Source organism: Ylistrum balloti, unplaced genomic scaffold (genome assembly GCF_031769215.1).
Source record: "Ylistrum balloti isolate Yb309-2 unplaced genomic scaffold, AGI_CSIRO_Ybal_v1 Utg370186, whole genome shotgun sequence".
NCBI lineage: Eukaryota > Metazoa > Mollusca > Bivalvia > Pectinida > Pectinidae > Ylistrum > Ylistrum balloti.
In genome coordinates this window covers 192,798-210,967 of record NW_026782169.1, presented here as the reverse complement: position 1 = coordinate 210,967, position 18,170 = coordinate 192,798, and the positions used below count along the sequence as shown (strand labels likewise).

At 34.7% G+C, this 18,170-nt stretch overlaps 1 protein-coding gene across 1 annotated transcript in view; it reads right to left on the bottom strand.

The window, feature by feature from the left end:
* The window catches only part of LOC132551211 (uncharacterized), a 94,445-nt gene that overhangs the window by 57,960 nt on the left and 18,315 nt on the right, over nt 1–18,170 (bottom strand). Inside the window, exon 11 of the mRNA XM_060215325.1 lies at nt 12,973–13,129. Within this exon, the coding sequence (XP_060071308.1) occupies nt 12,973–13,129 (157 nt within the window). The remainder of the gene's footprint in view (nt 1–12,972; nt 13,130–18,170) is intronic.

Here is an 18,170-nt window from a genome sequence, read left to right as displayed (position 1 = left end):
TGGTGTGTAGTTCAACAAAACAGGACAAAGAGTGTATTTTACAGAACAGCCGGAATTCTTAATAGACAGGACAAAGTGTGTATTTGCTATAACAGAGGGAATGCTTTGACAGGACAAAGTGTGTATTTGCTATAACAGAGGGAATGCTTTGACAGGACAAAGTGTGTATTTACTAGAACAGAGGGAATGCTTTGACAGGACAAAGTGTGTATTTACTAGAACAGAGGGAATGCTTTGTTAGGACAAAGTGTGTATTTGCTAGAACAGAGGGAATGCTTTCACAGGACAAAGAGTGTTTTTGACAGAACAGAGGGAATGCTCTCACAGGACAAAGTCTGTGATTTGAGAGAACAATGGGAATGGTTTAACAGGACAAAGCCTGTATTTGACAGGACAATGGTGTGGTTTGACAGGGTAAATATTGTGTGGTTTGACAGGGTAGATATTGTGTGGTTTGACAGGGTAGATATTGTGTGGTTTGACAGGGTAGATATTGTGTGGTTTGACAGGGTAGATATTGTGAGGTTTGACAGGGTAGATATTGTGAGGTTTGACATGGGATAAATTGTATGGTTTGATAGGGTAGATATTGTGTGGTTTGACATGGGATAAATTGTATGGTTTGATAGGGTAGATATTGTGAGGTTTGACATGGGATAAATTGTATGGTTTGACGGGGTAGATATTGTGTGGTTTGACAGGGGAGAAATATTGTGTGGTTTGACAGGGGAGAAATATTGTGTGGTTTGACAGGGGAGAAATATTGTGTGGTTTGACAGGGGAGAAATATTGTGTGGTTTGACAGGGGAGAAATATTGTGTGGTTTGACAGGGGAGAAATATTGTGTGGTTTGACAGGGGAGAAATATTGTGTGGTTTGACAGGGGAGAAATATTGTGTGGTTTGACAGGGGAGAAATATTGTGTGGTTTGACAGGGGAGAAATATTGTGTGGTTTGACAGGGGAGAAATACTGTGTGGTTTGACAGGGGAGAAATATTGTGTGGTTTGACAGGGGAGAAATACTGTGTGGTTTGACAGGGGAGAAATATTGTGTGGTTTGACAGGGGAGAAATATTGTGTGGTTTGACAGGGGAGAAATATTGTGTGGTTTGACAGGGGAGAAATATTGTGTGGTTTGACAGGGGAGAAATATTGTGTGGTTTGACAGGGGAGAAATATTGTGTGGTTTGACAGGGGAGAAATATTGTGTGGTTTGACAGGGGAGAAATATTGTGTGGTTTGACAGGGGAGAAATATTGTGTGGTTTGACAGGGGAGAAATATTGTGTGGTTTGACAGGGGAGAAATATTGTGTGGTTTGACAGGGAAGAAAGATTGTGTGGTTTGACAGGGGAGAAATATTGTGTGGTTTGACAGGGGAGAAAGGGGAGAAATATTGTGTGGTTTGACAGGGAAGAAAGATTGTGTGGTTTGACAGGGGAGAAATATTGTGTGGTTTAACAGGGGAGAAATTGTGTGGTTTGACAGGGGAGAAATATTATGTGGTTTGACAGGGGAGAAATATTGTGTGGTTTGACAGGGGAGAAATATTATGTGGTTTGACAGGGGAGAAATATTGTGTGGTTTGACAGGGAAGAAAGATTGTGTGGTTTGACAGGGAAGAAATACTGTGTGGTTTGGGAGAAATACTGTGTGGTTTGACAGGACTGAAAATGATTGTTTTAAAATAGTGGATCTGGGATTAAATCGAAAACTATCTAATAATGTAACTCTGTTTTTCCTATCTTCCATTTATTTCTTCCAAACATAAATGATCTTGTCTCCCATTCTAGGTACTTAAAATGTTTATTTATATTTGGTATTCAGTCAAGTGTTCATTTTCTCACTGTTATAACTTTTGCCAAGTTGACTTGTGTTTTCCTTTGAAGCAACCTGGCGCTGTAGATCTGGGTACTCATAAAGCCCCAAAATATACACCATTCAGTAAATTTTACGAGATTCAGAAACTTTCTGAAAAAAAAACCCACTAAGTCATTATGTAATGATAAGATGAAAACATATTCAACCTGAATAGTATCTTTAACTACTCACTTTGTATGGCTATCATAACAAATAAAAATTAATAACAGTGGGTCCCATTAAGATATGAAGTGATAATATATGGAGTTCAGAAGGCTGTCACGAGATGAACCATGTGACCAATTTGCATACTCAAATGAACAGGTGCGATATTGCTGCATGCATTTCATGATGTCATAACACAGGTAGAATCCAGGTGTGATGTCTGCGTAGGATGTATATGTGTTTATAGTAAATACCAACCTATCATAGAAATGTCAAAAAGATCAGGTATGGAGGCAGATTTACAAAAAAGTGAAATACATCAGCTCTAACTTAAATACCAATGCACGATATCGCCGTTAAAACTTCTCCGATAAATTAATTTTCACTATATCGATATGAATAGTTTATAATTTACTTTTGCTTTTCAGTGAAAAGTGCATATATTGTGGCTTTAAGAAATTCCTGTAATACATGTTTATAGTTAACACAACTTGTCACAGTTTTATAGACCTGTTTGTGCACTTACAGCCAAACTCCCAGTCACGAAAACCACCTTTTGCTAAAGTCACTATTTAATATTCATGAATTCTATTTATGGGCTTCACAACAATTTGATATATATTTTCACCTACACAAGTACATCTCATGTAAACACATGTCAGGCAGGTTCCTAGTTGATGAGTCAATGACTATCATCTGCATAGAGCATTTAACAGTGCATATTGGTATTTGGCATAATATTTAAAGGGAAGTAACTCTTATAAATCTGAGATAATTAGTTAAAATGTTTAATCTTACAAGAGTTATCCATGGTTAAATTTGTTTTAATATTTAACAGAATTATACAAAATATTCAGATCCATTCTTGTCAAGAACTTTTTAACTTTCATTTATTTTATAAATTTGTTTTCTATTTTTATCAAACTCTAAATTTAATAAGATAATAAGTGTGTCACTAGCTGAAATTCAAATCAGAGCCATTAAGCAGAAAATGAAGCTTAAAAAAATAGTTTAAAAAACCTGAAGAAGCGGGGATTTAAAGGAAAACAAAGATGAGACAAGATGAAATATGAATGAAATGAAGATTATAAAATTTCAGCTAGAATCAGAGTTATTTTTCGAGGGGTGTTATTTTCCACTTTTTTCAAGGATTAAGTAAAATATATTCCATTAAAATATAACTTATTGCAAAAGCTCAGTCCATTCCATAGCTTTCACAAAACATTTGTCCTTTTCTAGCTTTTTATAAAAATTTGAACTTTAAAAAAAAAAAAATGCATATCATTCCTATATGAATTGAGTCTAAAATGAAGACTTCAAACACAAATTGTTGCGGTAGAATTTAGATGAATCAAGTATATCTAATTACATTATCTTCTTTACAGTTAATTAAATTAATCAGCAAAAACTAATTCCTGACTAGCATCTCACCAACTCAGAAAGCAAATGACTTGTCTGAGAAGTTGGACATCCTATGCTTTAGTGCATTAACCTTGCTATTTGAATAACATGACAAAATATTCCACAAAGTGATTCATCAATCACATCCAACAGGAAATTGATTGATTAGTTTCGTTATAAAATGAGTGTTTGGGGTTGATTTATATCACGACGTCTGAGAAATGGTTTCCATATACTGAAAATTATACTGATTATGAGCATTTCTTCATTGTCACGCAGAACTTTATTATCATGTATATAATAAAAGAACATTAAATTCATATATATACATACTCAGAACAACAAAATGGTCTATTAAAAATTCTACAACAGGGTAATTCTCATGGATAGAATATTCATGTTTATTGTTATTTTTTTCTCATAAAAGGTAGGTTTTCACCTTTTTTACCTTAAAGGCTGAAATAAGCAGCTTCTCCTTTCCCCACTCAAAAGTTTGAGATAAGGGATTTTCCATACCTCACACTATGTTTTAGAGAGGGGACTCTTCTTTTCTCTAATTAAGTTTGAGATAGGGAATTCCCCTTTCCCCATACTAAAGTTTGAGATAGGGAATTCCCCTTTCCCCACACTAAAGTTTGAGATAAGGGATTTTCCATACCTCACACTATGTTTTAGAAAGGGGACTCTTCTTTTCTCTAATTAAGTTTGAGATAGGGAATTCCCCTTTCTCTTACTTAAGTTTGAGATAGGGGATTCTCCTTTCTCTTACTTAAGTTTGAGATAGGGGATTCTCCTTTCCCCACACTAAAGTTTGAGATAGGGGACTCTCCTTTCACCATACTAACGTTTGAGATAGGGGATTTCCCTTTGCCCATATTAAAGTTTGAGATAGGGAATTCCCCTTTCCCCACACTAAAGTTTGAGATAGGGGATTTCCCTTTGCCCATACTAAAGTTTGAGATAGGGGATTTCCCTTTCCCCACACTAAGTTTGAGAAAGAGGATTTCCCTTTCCCCATACTTAAGTTTGAGATAGGGAATTTCCCTTTCCCCATACTTAAGTTTGAGATAGGGGATTTCCCTTTCCCCACACTAAGTTTAAGATAAGGGATTCTCCTTTCCCCATACGTAAGTTTGAGATAAGAGATTTCCCTTTCCCCAATACTTAAGTTTGAGATAAGAGATTTCCCTTTCCCCATACTTAAGTTTGAGATAGGGGATTTCCCTTTCCCCATACTGAAGTTTGAGATAGGGGATTTCCCTTTCCCCACACTAAGTTTAAGATAAGGGATTCTCCTTTCCCCATACGTAAGTTTGAGATAAGAGATTTCCCTTTCCCCAACACTTAAGTTTGAGATAAGAGATTTCCCCTTTCTCTTACTTAAGTTTGAGATAGGGGATTCTCCTTTCCCCACACTAAAGTTTGAGATAGGGGACTCTCCTTTCACCATACTAACGTTTGAGATAGGGGATTTCCCTTTCCCCACACAAAAGTTTGAGATAGGGGATTTCCCTTTGTCCATACTAAAGTTTGAGATAGGGGATTCTCCTTTCCCCATACTAAAGTTTGAGAAAGAAGTTTGAGATAAGAGATTTCCCTTTCCCCATACTTAAGTTTGAGATAAGAGATTTCCCTTTCCCCATACTTAAGTTTGAGATAGGGGATTTCCCTTTCCCCACACTAAGTTTAAGATAAGGGATTCTCCTTTCCCCATACGTAAGTTTGAGATAAGAGATTTCCCTTTCCCCAATACTTAAGTTTGAGATAAGAGATTTCCCTTTCCCCATACTTAAGTTTGAGATAGGGGATTCTCCTTTCTCTTACTTAAGTTTGAGATAGGGGATTCTCCTTTCCCCACACTAAAGTTTGGGATAGGGAATTCCCCTTTCTCTTACTTAAGTTTGAGATAGGGGATTCTCCTTTCTCTTACTTAAGTTTGAGATAGGGGATTCTCCTTTCCCCACACTAAAGTTTGGGATAGGGAATTCCCCTTTCTCTTACTTAAGTTTGAGATAGGGAGATTTCCCTTTCCCCATACTTAAGTTTGAGATAAGAGATTTCCCTTTCCCCATACTTAAGTTTGAGATAAAGAGATTTCCCTTTCCCCATACTAAGTTTGAGAAAGGGGATTTCCCTTTCCCCACACTAAGTTTGAGATATGAGATTTCCCTTTCCCAATACTGAAGTTTGAGATAAGAGATTTCTCTTTCCCCATATGTAAGTTTGAGATAGGGGATTTCCCTTTCCCAACACTAAGTTTGAGATAAAGAGATTTCCCTTTCCCCATACTTAAGTTTGAGATAAGAGATTTCCCTTTCCCCATACTTAAGTTTGAGATAAGAGATTTCCCTTTCCCCATACTAAGTTTGAGAAAGGGGATTTCCCTTTCCCCACACTAAGTTTGAGATAAAGAGATTTCCCTTTCCCCATACTTAAGTTTGAGATAAGAGATTTCCCTTTCCCCATACTTAAGTTTGAGATAAAGAGATTTCCCTTTCCCCATACTAAGTTTGAGAAAGGGGATTTCCCTTTCCCCACACTAAGTTTGAGATATGAGATTTCCCTTTCCCAATACTGAAGTTTGAGATAAGAGATTTCTCTTTCCCCATATGTAAGTTTGAGATAAGAGATTTCCCTTTCCCCATACTTAAGTTTGAGATCAGAGATTTCCCTTTCCCCATACTTAAGTTTGAGATAAGAGATTTCCCTTTCCCCATACTTAAATTTGAGATAGAGAGATTTCCCTTTCCCCGTACTTAAGTTTGAGATAAGAGATTTCCCTTTCCCCATACTTAAGTTTGAGATAAGAGATTTCCCTTTCCCCATACTTAAGTTTGAGATAAGAGATTTCCCTTTCCCCATACTTAAATTTGAGATAAAGAGATTTCCCTTTCCCCATACTTAAGTTTGAGATAAGAGATTTCCCTTTCCCCATACTTAAGCTTCAGATAAGGGATTCCACTTTCCCCATACTTAAGCTTCAGATAGGGGATTCCCCTTTCCCCATACTTAAGCTTCAGATAGGGGATTCCCCTTTCCCTTACTTAAGTTTGAGATAGGGGATCTTCCTTTCCATTGTAAAGGTTGAGCTGAGGAATAATGTTCTAGATTTCAAGTCTTCATTTTGGAATCACAGCCTAAAAAAATATTTCCTTTGTAAACGTTGAGCTGGGGAATAATTTTCTAAATTTTAAGTATTAATTTTGGAATCACAGCCAAAAATAATTTAGGTCTATTTTTTTGTAGCATGTTCTGTCTAATTTTTAAATTTCATCATCTAATTTAATGAGTCATTTTCTTATTTCATTGAACATCTGTTCAAATTTTCAAGAGATTTAACCCATTAATCTAGATAAGGTGTAAGTAACCTGAAAATTAAGCACCAAAGTTTAAAAATTAGGGTTTTTGTTATGCTCTATTGACCTTCAGAATGCTAATTGTAATGCCTATGTCAACTATGTTAACCTTTTTTTTTTTTTTTTTTGTCAAAATCTGACAATATAAATTTCAACCAATCAGAGGCCAGGAAATGGTGGCTATACATCTTGCTGAATCAGCTAATTGGAAAAGCAGAAGAACTTCTTAGATCAAAGCAATTTAACATACCTACATGTATATGAAATAAATGTTAACAAAATGGACAATATTTAAATACAGACCAATCAGAACCCAGGAAAAGGCAGCCATTTTGTTTAATCAGACAAATAAAGTTGTAGAAGTGTTTTTAGTGTTATATAACACAACTACATGCTAAATTTCATCTATATCAGACTAAGTTTAAATTCTGATAAATCAGCAGCTACATTGGTAATCTTAGACTGAAACATTTTTTTAGGAAATATATTTCTTCTCGTGGTCATCCAGGGCTCTCACACCCCATTTTGGGACTGGGGCCCGGGGCCCTTAGAATTGGGAAAAATAATGGTGTTTTCCTTAGAATTGGGAAAACTTTGGGTCTAAATTGGGAAAAAAGATACTATTTTGCATTGGGAATGGGGCCGAATATCGACCCCAAATCTGGCAGATCGAGAGCCCTGTCATCAATACTTAAATGAACTTTCATTTCAGTCACTTAAAACTCCAGTCTGTCTGCCATTGATGAAGGATATGCACTAATTCTGAGCCCTCCTACAGATTCAGGAAGAACTTTAAGTACACCAATGTCAATCTTTACATCCCTCTTCTGACATTGATTTATCATGATATAACTACACACCTTGAAACACACGAACATTTCTGTGACAGGGAGGGACAAGTCACATTTGATTCCGTTTACACCTGTAACCTGTCAACCATAAAAATGTCCTTGCGGTACATACATCGGGAATCGATCCCACAATTGACATGACCTACCACACACACACAGGGAAAATTTTAATTTCTTGAACGCTAATCTAAAACACAGGACAGCGGACTTTCTGTTGCTTACAATTGACATGACCTACCACTTATGGGAAAAATTTTAATTTCTTGAATCCTAATCTAAAACACAGGACAGAAGACTTTCAGTTGCTTACAAAAATAAACTCTATATTTATGTGGCAGCAATTCAGGATATGTACAAATGCCTAGACTCAAAAAATCGTCAACCAATCCTATCAATGGATTTTCCTCTCCTAGATTTATACATGATAAGATTTTGAACGCTGATCACCTGAGCTTATAACTGGATGAAGAAATGTCTAATGTTACAAACAACTTTCTTTTTTGAACTGTACCTCTAATGGACCTTAGTAACTTAAGGCCTCCCGTAGTTCATTTAACTTGCTGGAAACTCAAGCTGTTATCTGTATTATATTACAAAAGCAGAAATTTTCGATTTTCAAGTTTTCTACGATAGAATTAGCCGAATTTGTGAAAAATTCACTTTGAATATTGCTGTAAAGTTTCTCTTCCGAGATACTGTGTTGCACATAATTTAGTAGCCATCTTAATGTGTACCCAATGCTGTGCCTTTAAAATACTGGTAATCATATTGGTGTTGAAATGTTTTGTTTACACATTTTTCTGAGTCTCTTAAGAGTCAAGTACTTCTCTACACTCTTACAGAGTCTAGCCCTATCATTCCTGGCTTCTCTGGCATCAGCGAGTCTAGTTGCTTCTCTGTTCATCAGAGTCAAGTGATTTCTCCTGTTCCGAAGTCAAGCACAGTTCACTTTTACTTCGCTTCTCTGATGTCGCAGAGTCAAGCTTGTCACAATTAAATGTTCAATAGTTTGCTTATGAGTGAGTAGCCCCTGTTACGCCAAAGAGATCGTCACGCCAAAGAGATCGTTTTTTGTTGCTACAGAAGGCTTCTCGTGCATTATCAATAAACACCTTAACTAGTAGTCAAGTCTTGGGTTGTTTTTTGTATAAACACATTTTTAATGTCACATTCTGGTCAATTCTAGAATATATTTTTCACACATTTACATACTGTAAATCATCTTCGCAAATTTTCATGAGACTCCATTTTTTTTTTTTTTTAAAAGAATCACAATTTTGCGGATAAATACAACTCTATAAATGCAGTACCTATTGTGACGGTTCATGGACACGTGGATTCGTGGATTTAAAGAACCCACAAAATCAACAAAAATATACAGTAACCAACAACTGACGCCCTCATATCTACAGATGTACAGTCTTTTTAAATCTACTTTTGTGAATGAGATGAAAAAAATCAATATCCTCATGGATTTTAAGACTTGCCACTTTGAAACACAGTAATTAAAGCCAAAAAAATGTTTTAACATTGAGTGACACTGTCAGGATCGACCACCAACTATAGGTCTGAATTTCACACCAAGAGAGTATTTTAGACAGAATATTTTTCTCAAAGAGCTCTTGAAATCAATTCACTTTTGTGTATGTAAGTACAAATTAAGACTATTCACTTAAAGAAACAGGCCTGAACAGGCAAGTTTGATATCAATTCTGCAGCACTGGTTACTGACCTCAAATAAATTTAAATCAGTCTGCTTCTGTATAATAGACACAAACTAGCCTGTCTACTCGATCCAATCACTGTGGTTAACCTGAACTCTTTCAGAGATGAACTTTAGCCAAATTATGAAAATAATCATTATAATACATTATATATTAAGACAACTTTTCCTTGTTCTGAGAAATGGTTACATATTTACTGAAATCTTTTTGTACTGTAAACACCTACTGCTGCTACATTTAGACACTAAACAAAGGAGCTCTTTAAAAAAAACAAAGAAAAAGGTCCATTTAATAAGATCTGGCTCATTTGGAAAGTTATAATTGAAAAGTTACACATTTAGAAGCATTTAAGTATTGTTCAGTTAGTTTTTTGTTTTTAGGGCTTTTTAAGACAATTTGTCAATGCATTTTTCCATCAGTATCATCAAGATAATTTCATCTCAACGACACTTGATTTAATATATCAAAACTATAAATATAAAATGTCATGACTGTTGGATTTGCAGTTCTATAAAAGAAGATTTTATGGCAAAGATTCCATTAAATTTGATGTAAATGCCAAAAACTGTACAAAACTGACTCAGCTAATTTCAGATTTATGATCACAGGTTGATATACCCAGATGACCTACCTCTGAAACACAGCAGGGGCCCGTCAGATTAACAGCAGAGCTAAGTGATCTGTCAAAGACTGTCACCACTAGACGTCAACATGTCTCAAACATTCATGCATCAAATCAATATAAGGCCGGTTACAATTTCATCAACAGATTTTCAACATTTTATAAGCAAGCTTAATGTCAAAGAAAGAAGTTTGTCAATATCAGGAAGATATTAATAGGAAAAGTTGTCTGCAGGCACACCTAGCCCAACTTCCTCCACCATCATCAAAACACAGTGAAGCTCAAAATGATATTTATTGACATGGTGATAAATAAATGGTTTAAACAAGCAATGAGTAGATGATATGAACATATAAAATACACCTGTTAAATGATAAATCCGATACAAAGTTTTGCTTTCCAATCTTCTCCAGTAGCAAAAATCACAGTTAGCTCCCTTAAAAATGATGACCTTCACCAGAATGTCAAAAATCTAATTATAAATCAAAAGTTACCATTATTTTTTTTTTCAAATAGAACTTAATTAATTTCGAAAATTATGGAATGATACAAAATTTTTCTACAGGGAGGGAGGGAGAGGCAATAACTTGCATGGACTCGAAGAACGGAACCAGAAAACATTTTTATGGGTAATTTTGGAGCAACTCATATTTTTGTTTATTGCCTGGCATGGGCTTATTTCCAGATGTATACCGTTTAAATTTACCTCTAGGATCAATCAGATTGTCAACATTTGTTGGAATCCATGCAATAAAAGATTTTTTTATGCTTCCCAGAAGCTATTTTAAGTATGCCATTTTATAACTCTATGATAAAAGTACACAAGAGTAGAAGATTGGGGTCATTTCCCAGAAGGTTACATCTTACTTCTGCAGATGTCACCTTAGCAACAAATGTTCATCGTAGAAATGACGATAACATTTTTACATAACAGTACAAAGAATTGACACCATACAATGCCTGACTTCCCATGAATAGACAGAAGGGTCAGCTTTCTAGGTCACAAATATTTTTTCTCTAATATGAAAAAGAAAATGAAAACAAAGGAAGTTGATAAAATTGGAAAATGAGATCTGTTTGTAATGCACCAGTTTGTCCTCATAACCCAAATATTGATTTGACACATATACTGACAAAGTCAAATCTGAGATTTCAAGATTGATTCTATAATCAAAAGTGTACCTGTAGCCTCAGGAAACACAGTTCATTGGGTTGGTTCCAATACCGAGGGAAATTCTTGACTGCTCAAGGCAAGATTCAATGTAACCAGATACAGGTCATCCAAACAAGAGGCCCAAGGGACCTACAATTCACTCATCTGGTATTCAAAGCTTTTCACAAATACCTGGTACATTAGCATTTCACATCATTGCCATTTGTCATAAGGATCTAGATTTCCAGTCAAATCTCATGATTCTTGGCCTTTAGATTAATAAGAAGATGTTTGAATGTTTTAATAAATTTGACCTCTGTGGCCTTGAATATGGGTCAAGGTCATTTCTTTCTATAAACATTTTTATGCTTTATCAGTGAAACTTTCTGAGCAAATATCATAATTCTAGGCTGTTCGGTTTCATCAAAAGTCACTTTATGGTTTAAAAAAAACTTGTGACCTTTAACATGGGTCAAGGTCATTTTCAGGGGCAAAGGTCTTCCTTTGTGTTGATACTTAAATATGTCAAATTTACTGAGTACAATTGTAGTTATCTCCCTGGATTAACAAAATAGAAAATTAATCCTTATATTCAGTTTTTCTTCATTAAATTTGCTAAGCTATATCATAAAAAGTGTCTTAAAATTTGTTTTCATTTTGAATTAAATATCATTTAATTAGTAATGGCACAAAAAAATTAAAAATTTCTAAGACTTGTTTCATAGAATCCAACATAAAATGGATATTCAATTAACATCTATATCCTACATTCTGGATCTTGGAAATTTAAATAACTAAATGACACTTTACACAATATCTGAATCAATAAGCCAGTGATTGATTTAGAAATTGATACATGCAGATTAAAGACAATCATAAGAAAAAGCCATACAAAGTATTGCTGAAACAGAACATGTTTCCTACCAGCCCCAAGAAGCTGTAGCACAGCAATAATTTACAAATTTTCTAAAAATAGTAACATGGACTCAATAATCCTGAAACTCAAACTGTCCATGATAATTTGATGCTTGATAAGTGTGTGAAGATTGGTGAGTATTCCTCAAGGAAGCACAATCAAACTTCACTGAGGCAGAAACATATTGATGGAAAGCGAGGATAACCCCACAAACCAATATTCATTATGAAATCAATGCATTCAGATTTAGTACAGTCTAAAGAAATATATAAATTGTATTCACTCTGAAATCAGCCAAGACGGGGGCCAACAGTAATTATCTGATTTAAAGTTAAACGGGGCCGGATAAATACAGAAGATAAAATTATCTGGTATTATATTGTTTAGTCAGTTTTTTTCAACGGGATGATATTTTTGTTATTACACATTGCAATAACATAATTGAGAAAATTTTCTCTGAAATTATAAGACGCATTTAAGTATTATCTGTAGTATGATAAACTTGTTAGACTTTTATCATATCAGTACTTTCCCTTGTTGACTCTTCAATTATCCACAGACACAGCTGATTGAACAGATGAAATGGACGTGTGAAATAGATTATCTGCTATCATTTATTGTTTATTATTCAAAGCAAATATCATGACAATGTTTGACTAATAAATAAACACTCATTTATTTTGAAGCTGACATTGGGAACAATTTTCACAAAATTTTCTTACATCCTGATCAAGAAAATTTTCATTCGTTTAAATTTTCGGAAAAATACTCTAATTTTAATTTAAAATCATAAAAATTTTGTCCTGCGAAAATAACTGGCTCCACATTATCTAATGATACTGCAATCAGCTAGGATGTATCTATCACAAAACATAATCCTGCTGTCAGATAAATAAATACAGTATGTTTAAGATAGAGACTGACCTGTTTGGTGGGACCAGTGTCCATATCTTCAGTTGCAGTCCAGCTGTTACTAAGGTGATTGTTGCTGGTGAGATAACAGTACTGGTAATGGCTATGATTCTCTCCGTCTCCTCATCATCCAGGGTAGACATGTAGTTACCATCCGGGAGATATCGTACTGTTAAAAAAAATCCATTCTATTTACCATCCGGGAGATACCGTACTTTTAAAAACAATCCATTCTATTTACCATCAGGGAGATATCGTACTGTTAAAAACAATCCATTCTATTTACCATCAGGGAGATATCGTACTGTTAAAAACAATCCATTCCATTTACCATCAGGGAGATATGGTACTGTTAAAAACAATCCATTCTATTTACCATCAGGGAGATACCGTACTTTTAAAAACAATCCATTCTATTTACCGTCAGGGAGATATCGTACTGTTAAAAACAATCCATTCTATTTACCATCAGGGAGATATCGTACTGTTAAAAAGAATCCATTCTATTTACCATCAGGGAGATATTGTACTGTTAAAAATAATCCATTATATTTAACATCCGGGAGATATCGTACTGTTCAAAACAATCCATTCTATTTACCATCAGGGAGATATCGTACTGTTAAAAACAATCCATTCTATTTAGCATCTGGGAGATATTGTACTGTTTAAAACAATCCATTCTATTTACAATCAAGGAGATATCGTAATGTTTAAAAATAATCCATTCTATTTAACATCCGGGAGATATCGTACTGTTAAAAACAATCCATTCAATTTAACATCCAGAAGATATCTTATTGTTAAAAACAATCCATTCTATTTACCATCAGGGAGATATTGTACTGTTAAAAACAATCCATTCTATTTACAATCAAGGAGATAGCGTAATGTTTAAAAACAATCCATTCTATTTACCATCAGGGAGATATCGTACTGTTAAAAACAATCCATTCTATTTACCATCAGGGAGATATCGTAATGTTAAAAACAATGCATTCTATTTACCATCCGGGAGATATCGTAATGTTTAAAAACAATCCATTCTATTTAACATCCGGGAGATATCGTACTGTTAAAAACAATCCATTCTATTTACCATCCGGGAGATATTGTACTGTTAAAAACAATCCATTCTATTTACCATCAGGGAGATATTGTACTGTTATAAACAATCCCTTCTATTTAACATCCGAGAGATATCGTACTGTTAAAAACAATCCATTCTATTTAACATCCGGGAGATATCGTACTGTTAAAAACAATTCATTATATTTAACATCCGGGAGATATCGTACTGTTAAAAACAATCCATTCTATTTAACATCCGGGAGATATCGTACTGTTAAAAACAATTCATTATATTTACCATCCAGGAGTCATCATACTGTTGAAAACAATCCATTCTATTTAGCATCTGGGAGATATTGTACTGTTTAAAACAATCCATTCTATTTACCATCAGGGAGATATCGTACTGTTAAAAACAATCCATTCTATTTAGCATCTGGGAGATATTGTACTGTTTAAAACAATCCATTCTATTTACAATCAAGGAGATGTCATATTGTTAAAAACAATCCATTTTATTTAACATCCGGGAGATATCGTACTGTTAAAAACAATCCATTCTATTTACCATCAGGGAGATATCGTACTGTTAAAAACAATCCATTCTATTTACCATCAGGGAGATATTGTACTGTTAGAAACAATCCATTCTATTTACCATCAGGGAGATATTGTACTGTTAAAAACAATCCATTCTATTTACAATCAAGGAGATATCGTAATGTTTAAAAACAATCCCTTCTATTTAACATCCAGGAGATATCGTACTGTTAAAAACAATCCATTCTATTTAGCATTTGGGAGATATTGTACTGTTTAAAACAATCCATTCTATTTACCATCCAGGAGATATCGTACTGTTAAAAACAATCCATTCTATTTAGCATCTGGGAGATATTGTACTGTTTAAAACAATCCATTCTATTTACAATCAAGGAGATATCGTAATGTTTAAAAATAATCCATTCTATTTAACATCCGGGAGATATCGTACTGTTAAAAATAATCCATTCTATTTAACATCCAGGAGATATCGTACTGTTAAAAACAATCCATTTTATTTAACATCCGGAAGATATTGTACTGTTAAAAACAATCCATTCTATTTACCATCAGGGAGATATTGTACTGTTAAAAACAATCCATTCTATTTACAATCAAGGAGATAGCGTAATGTTTAAAAACAATCCATTCTATTTAACATCCGGGAGATATCGTACTGTTAAAAACAATCCATTCTATTTAACATTCAGGAGATATTGTACTGTTAAAAACAATCCATTCTATTTAGCATCTGGGAGATATCGTACTGTTAAAAACAATCCATTCTATTTACCATCTGGGAGATATTGTTCTGTTAAAAACAATCCATTCTATTTACCATCAGGGAGATATTGTACTGTTAAAAACAATCCATTCTATTTGCAATCAAGGAGATATTGTACTGTTTAAAACAATCCGTTCTATTTACAATCAAGGAGATATCATAATGTTTAAAAATAATCCATTCTATTTAACATCCGGGAGATATCGTACTGTTAAAAACAATCAATTCTATTTAGCATCAGGGAGATATTGTAATGTTTAAAAACAATCCATTCTATTTACAATCAAGGAGATATCGTACTGTTAAAAACAATCCATTCTATTTAGCATCAGGGAGATATTGTAATGTTTAAAAGCAATCCATTCTATTTACCATCAGGGAGATATTATAATGTTTAAAAACAATCCAATCTATTTAACATCCGGGAGATATTGTAATGTTTAAAAACAATCCATTCTATTTAACATCCGGGAGATACCGTACTTTTAAAAACAATCCATTCTATTTACCATCCGGGAGATATCGTACTGTTAAAAACAATCCATTCTATTTAGCATCTGGGAGATATTGTACTGTTTAAAACAATCCATTCTATTTACCATCAGGGAGATATTGTACTGTAAAAAACAATCCATTCTATTTACCATCCGGGAGATATCGTACTGTTAAAAACAATCCATTCTATTTAGCATCTGGGAGATATTGTACTGTTTAAAACAATCCATTCTATTTACCATCAGGGAGATATTGTACTGTTAAAAACAATCCATTCTATTTACCATCCGAGAGATATCGTACTGTTAAAAACAATCCCTTCTATTTACCATCCGGGAGATATCGTAATGTTTAAAAATAATCCATTCTATTTGCAATCAAGGAGATATTGTACTGTTTAAAACAATCCGTTCTATTTACAATCAAGGAGATATCGTAATGTTAAAAACAATCCATTCTATTTGAAATCAAGGAGATATTGTACTGTTTAAAACAATCCGTTCTATTTACAATCAAGGAGATATCGTACTGTTTAAAACAATCCATTCTATTTACCATCAGGAGATATCGTACTGTTAAAAACAATCCATTGTATTTACTATATCAGAAATATCGTATTTTTAACAAGAGGCCCATGGGCCTTAACGGTCATCTGACAAAAAGCAAGCCAAACCTAGAAAGTGGGTTGAGGTCATTCATTTGAACAAACTTGGTAGCCTCTCCTCCAAGCATCTTACAGGCCCAATATCAGCACTCATGGACTTTTGCTTGTTGAGAAGAAGTCGTTTGTATATTTTAACATATTTGACCCCTGTGACCTTGAAAGTGGGTTGAGGTCATTCATTTGAATAAACTTGGTAGCCTTTCCTCCCAGCATGCTACAGACCCAATATCGGCACTCATAGACTTTTGCTTATTGAGATGAAGTCCTTTGTATATTTTAACATATTTGACCCCTGTGACCTTGAAAGTGGGCCAAGGTCATTCATTTGAACAAACTTTGTACGGCTCCATGCCAGCATGATATGGGCCAAGTATTAGCCCCCTAGGCCTTCTAGTATTTGAGAAGAAGTTATTTAAAGATTTTGACATATTTGACCCCTGCGACCTTGAAAGTTGTTCAAGGTCATTCATTTAAATAAACTTGGTAACCTTTCCTCCCAGCATGCTACAGACCCAATATCGGCACTCATAGACTTTTGCTTATTGAGATGAAGACCTTTGTATATTTTAACATATTTGACCCCTGTGACCTTGAATGTAGGCCAAGGTCATTCATTTGAACAAACTTTGTAGGGCTCTATGCCAGCATGCTATGGGCCAAGTATTAGCCCCCTAGGCCTTCTAGTATTTGAGAAGAAGTTATTTAAAGAATTTGACATATTTGACCCCTGTGACCTTGAAAGTTGTTCAAGGTCATTCATTTACACAAACTTGATAGCCCTTCATCCCAGCATGCCACAAGCACAATATCAGCAATCTGAGCCTTTTGGTTATTGAGAAGAAGTTGTTTAAAGATTTTAACATATTTGACCCCTGTGACCTTTAAAGTGGTTCAAGGTCATTCATTTGAACAAACTTGGTAGTCCTTCATCCCAGCATGTCACAGGCCCAATATCTACACTCTGAGCCTTTTGGTTAATGAGAAGAAGTTGTTTAAAGATTTTAACATATTTGACCCCTGTGACCTTGAAAGTGGGTTGAGGTCATTCATTTGAATAAACTTGGTAGCCTTTCCTCCCAGCATGCTACAGACCCAATATCGGCACTCATAGACTTTTGCTTATTGAGATGAAGTCCTTTGTATATTTTAACATATTTGACCCCTGTGACCTTGAAAGTGGGCCTAGGTCATTCATTTGAACAAACTTTGTAGGGCTCCATGCCAGCATGCTATGGGCCAAGTATTAGCCCCCTAGGCCTTCTAGTATTTGAGAAGAAGTTATTTAAAGATTTTGACATATTTGACCCCTGCGACCTTGAAAGTTGTTCAAGGTCATTCATTTAAACAAACTTGATAGCCCTTCATCCCAGCATGCCACAGGCACAATATCAGCAATCTGAGCCTTTTGGTTATTGAGAAGAAGTTGTTTAAAGATTTTAACATATTTGACCCCTGTGACCTTTAAAGTGGTTCAAGGTCATTCATTTGAACAAACTTGGTAGTCCTTCATCCCAGCATGTCACAGGCCCAATATCTACACTCTGAGCCTTTTGGTTAATGAGAAGAAGTTGTTTAAAGATTTTAACATATTTGACCCCTGTGACCTTTAAAGTGGGTCAAGGTCATTCATTTGAACAAACTTGGTAGTCCTTC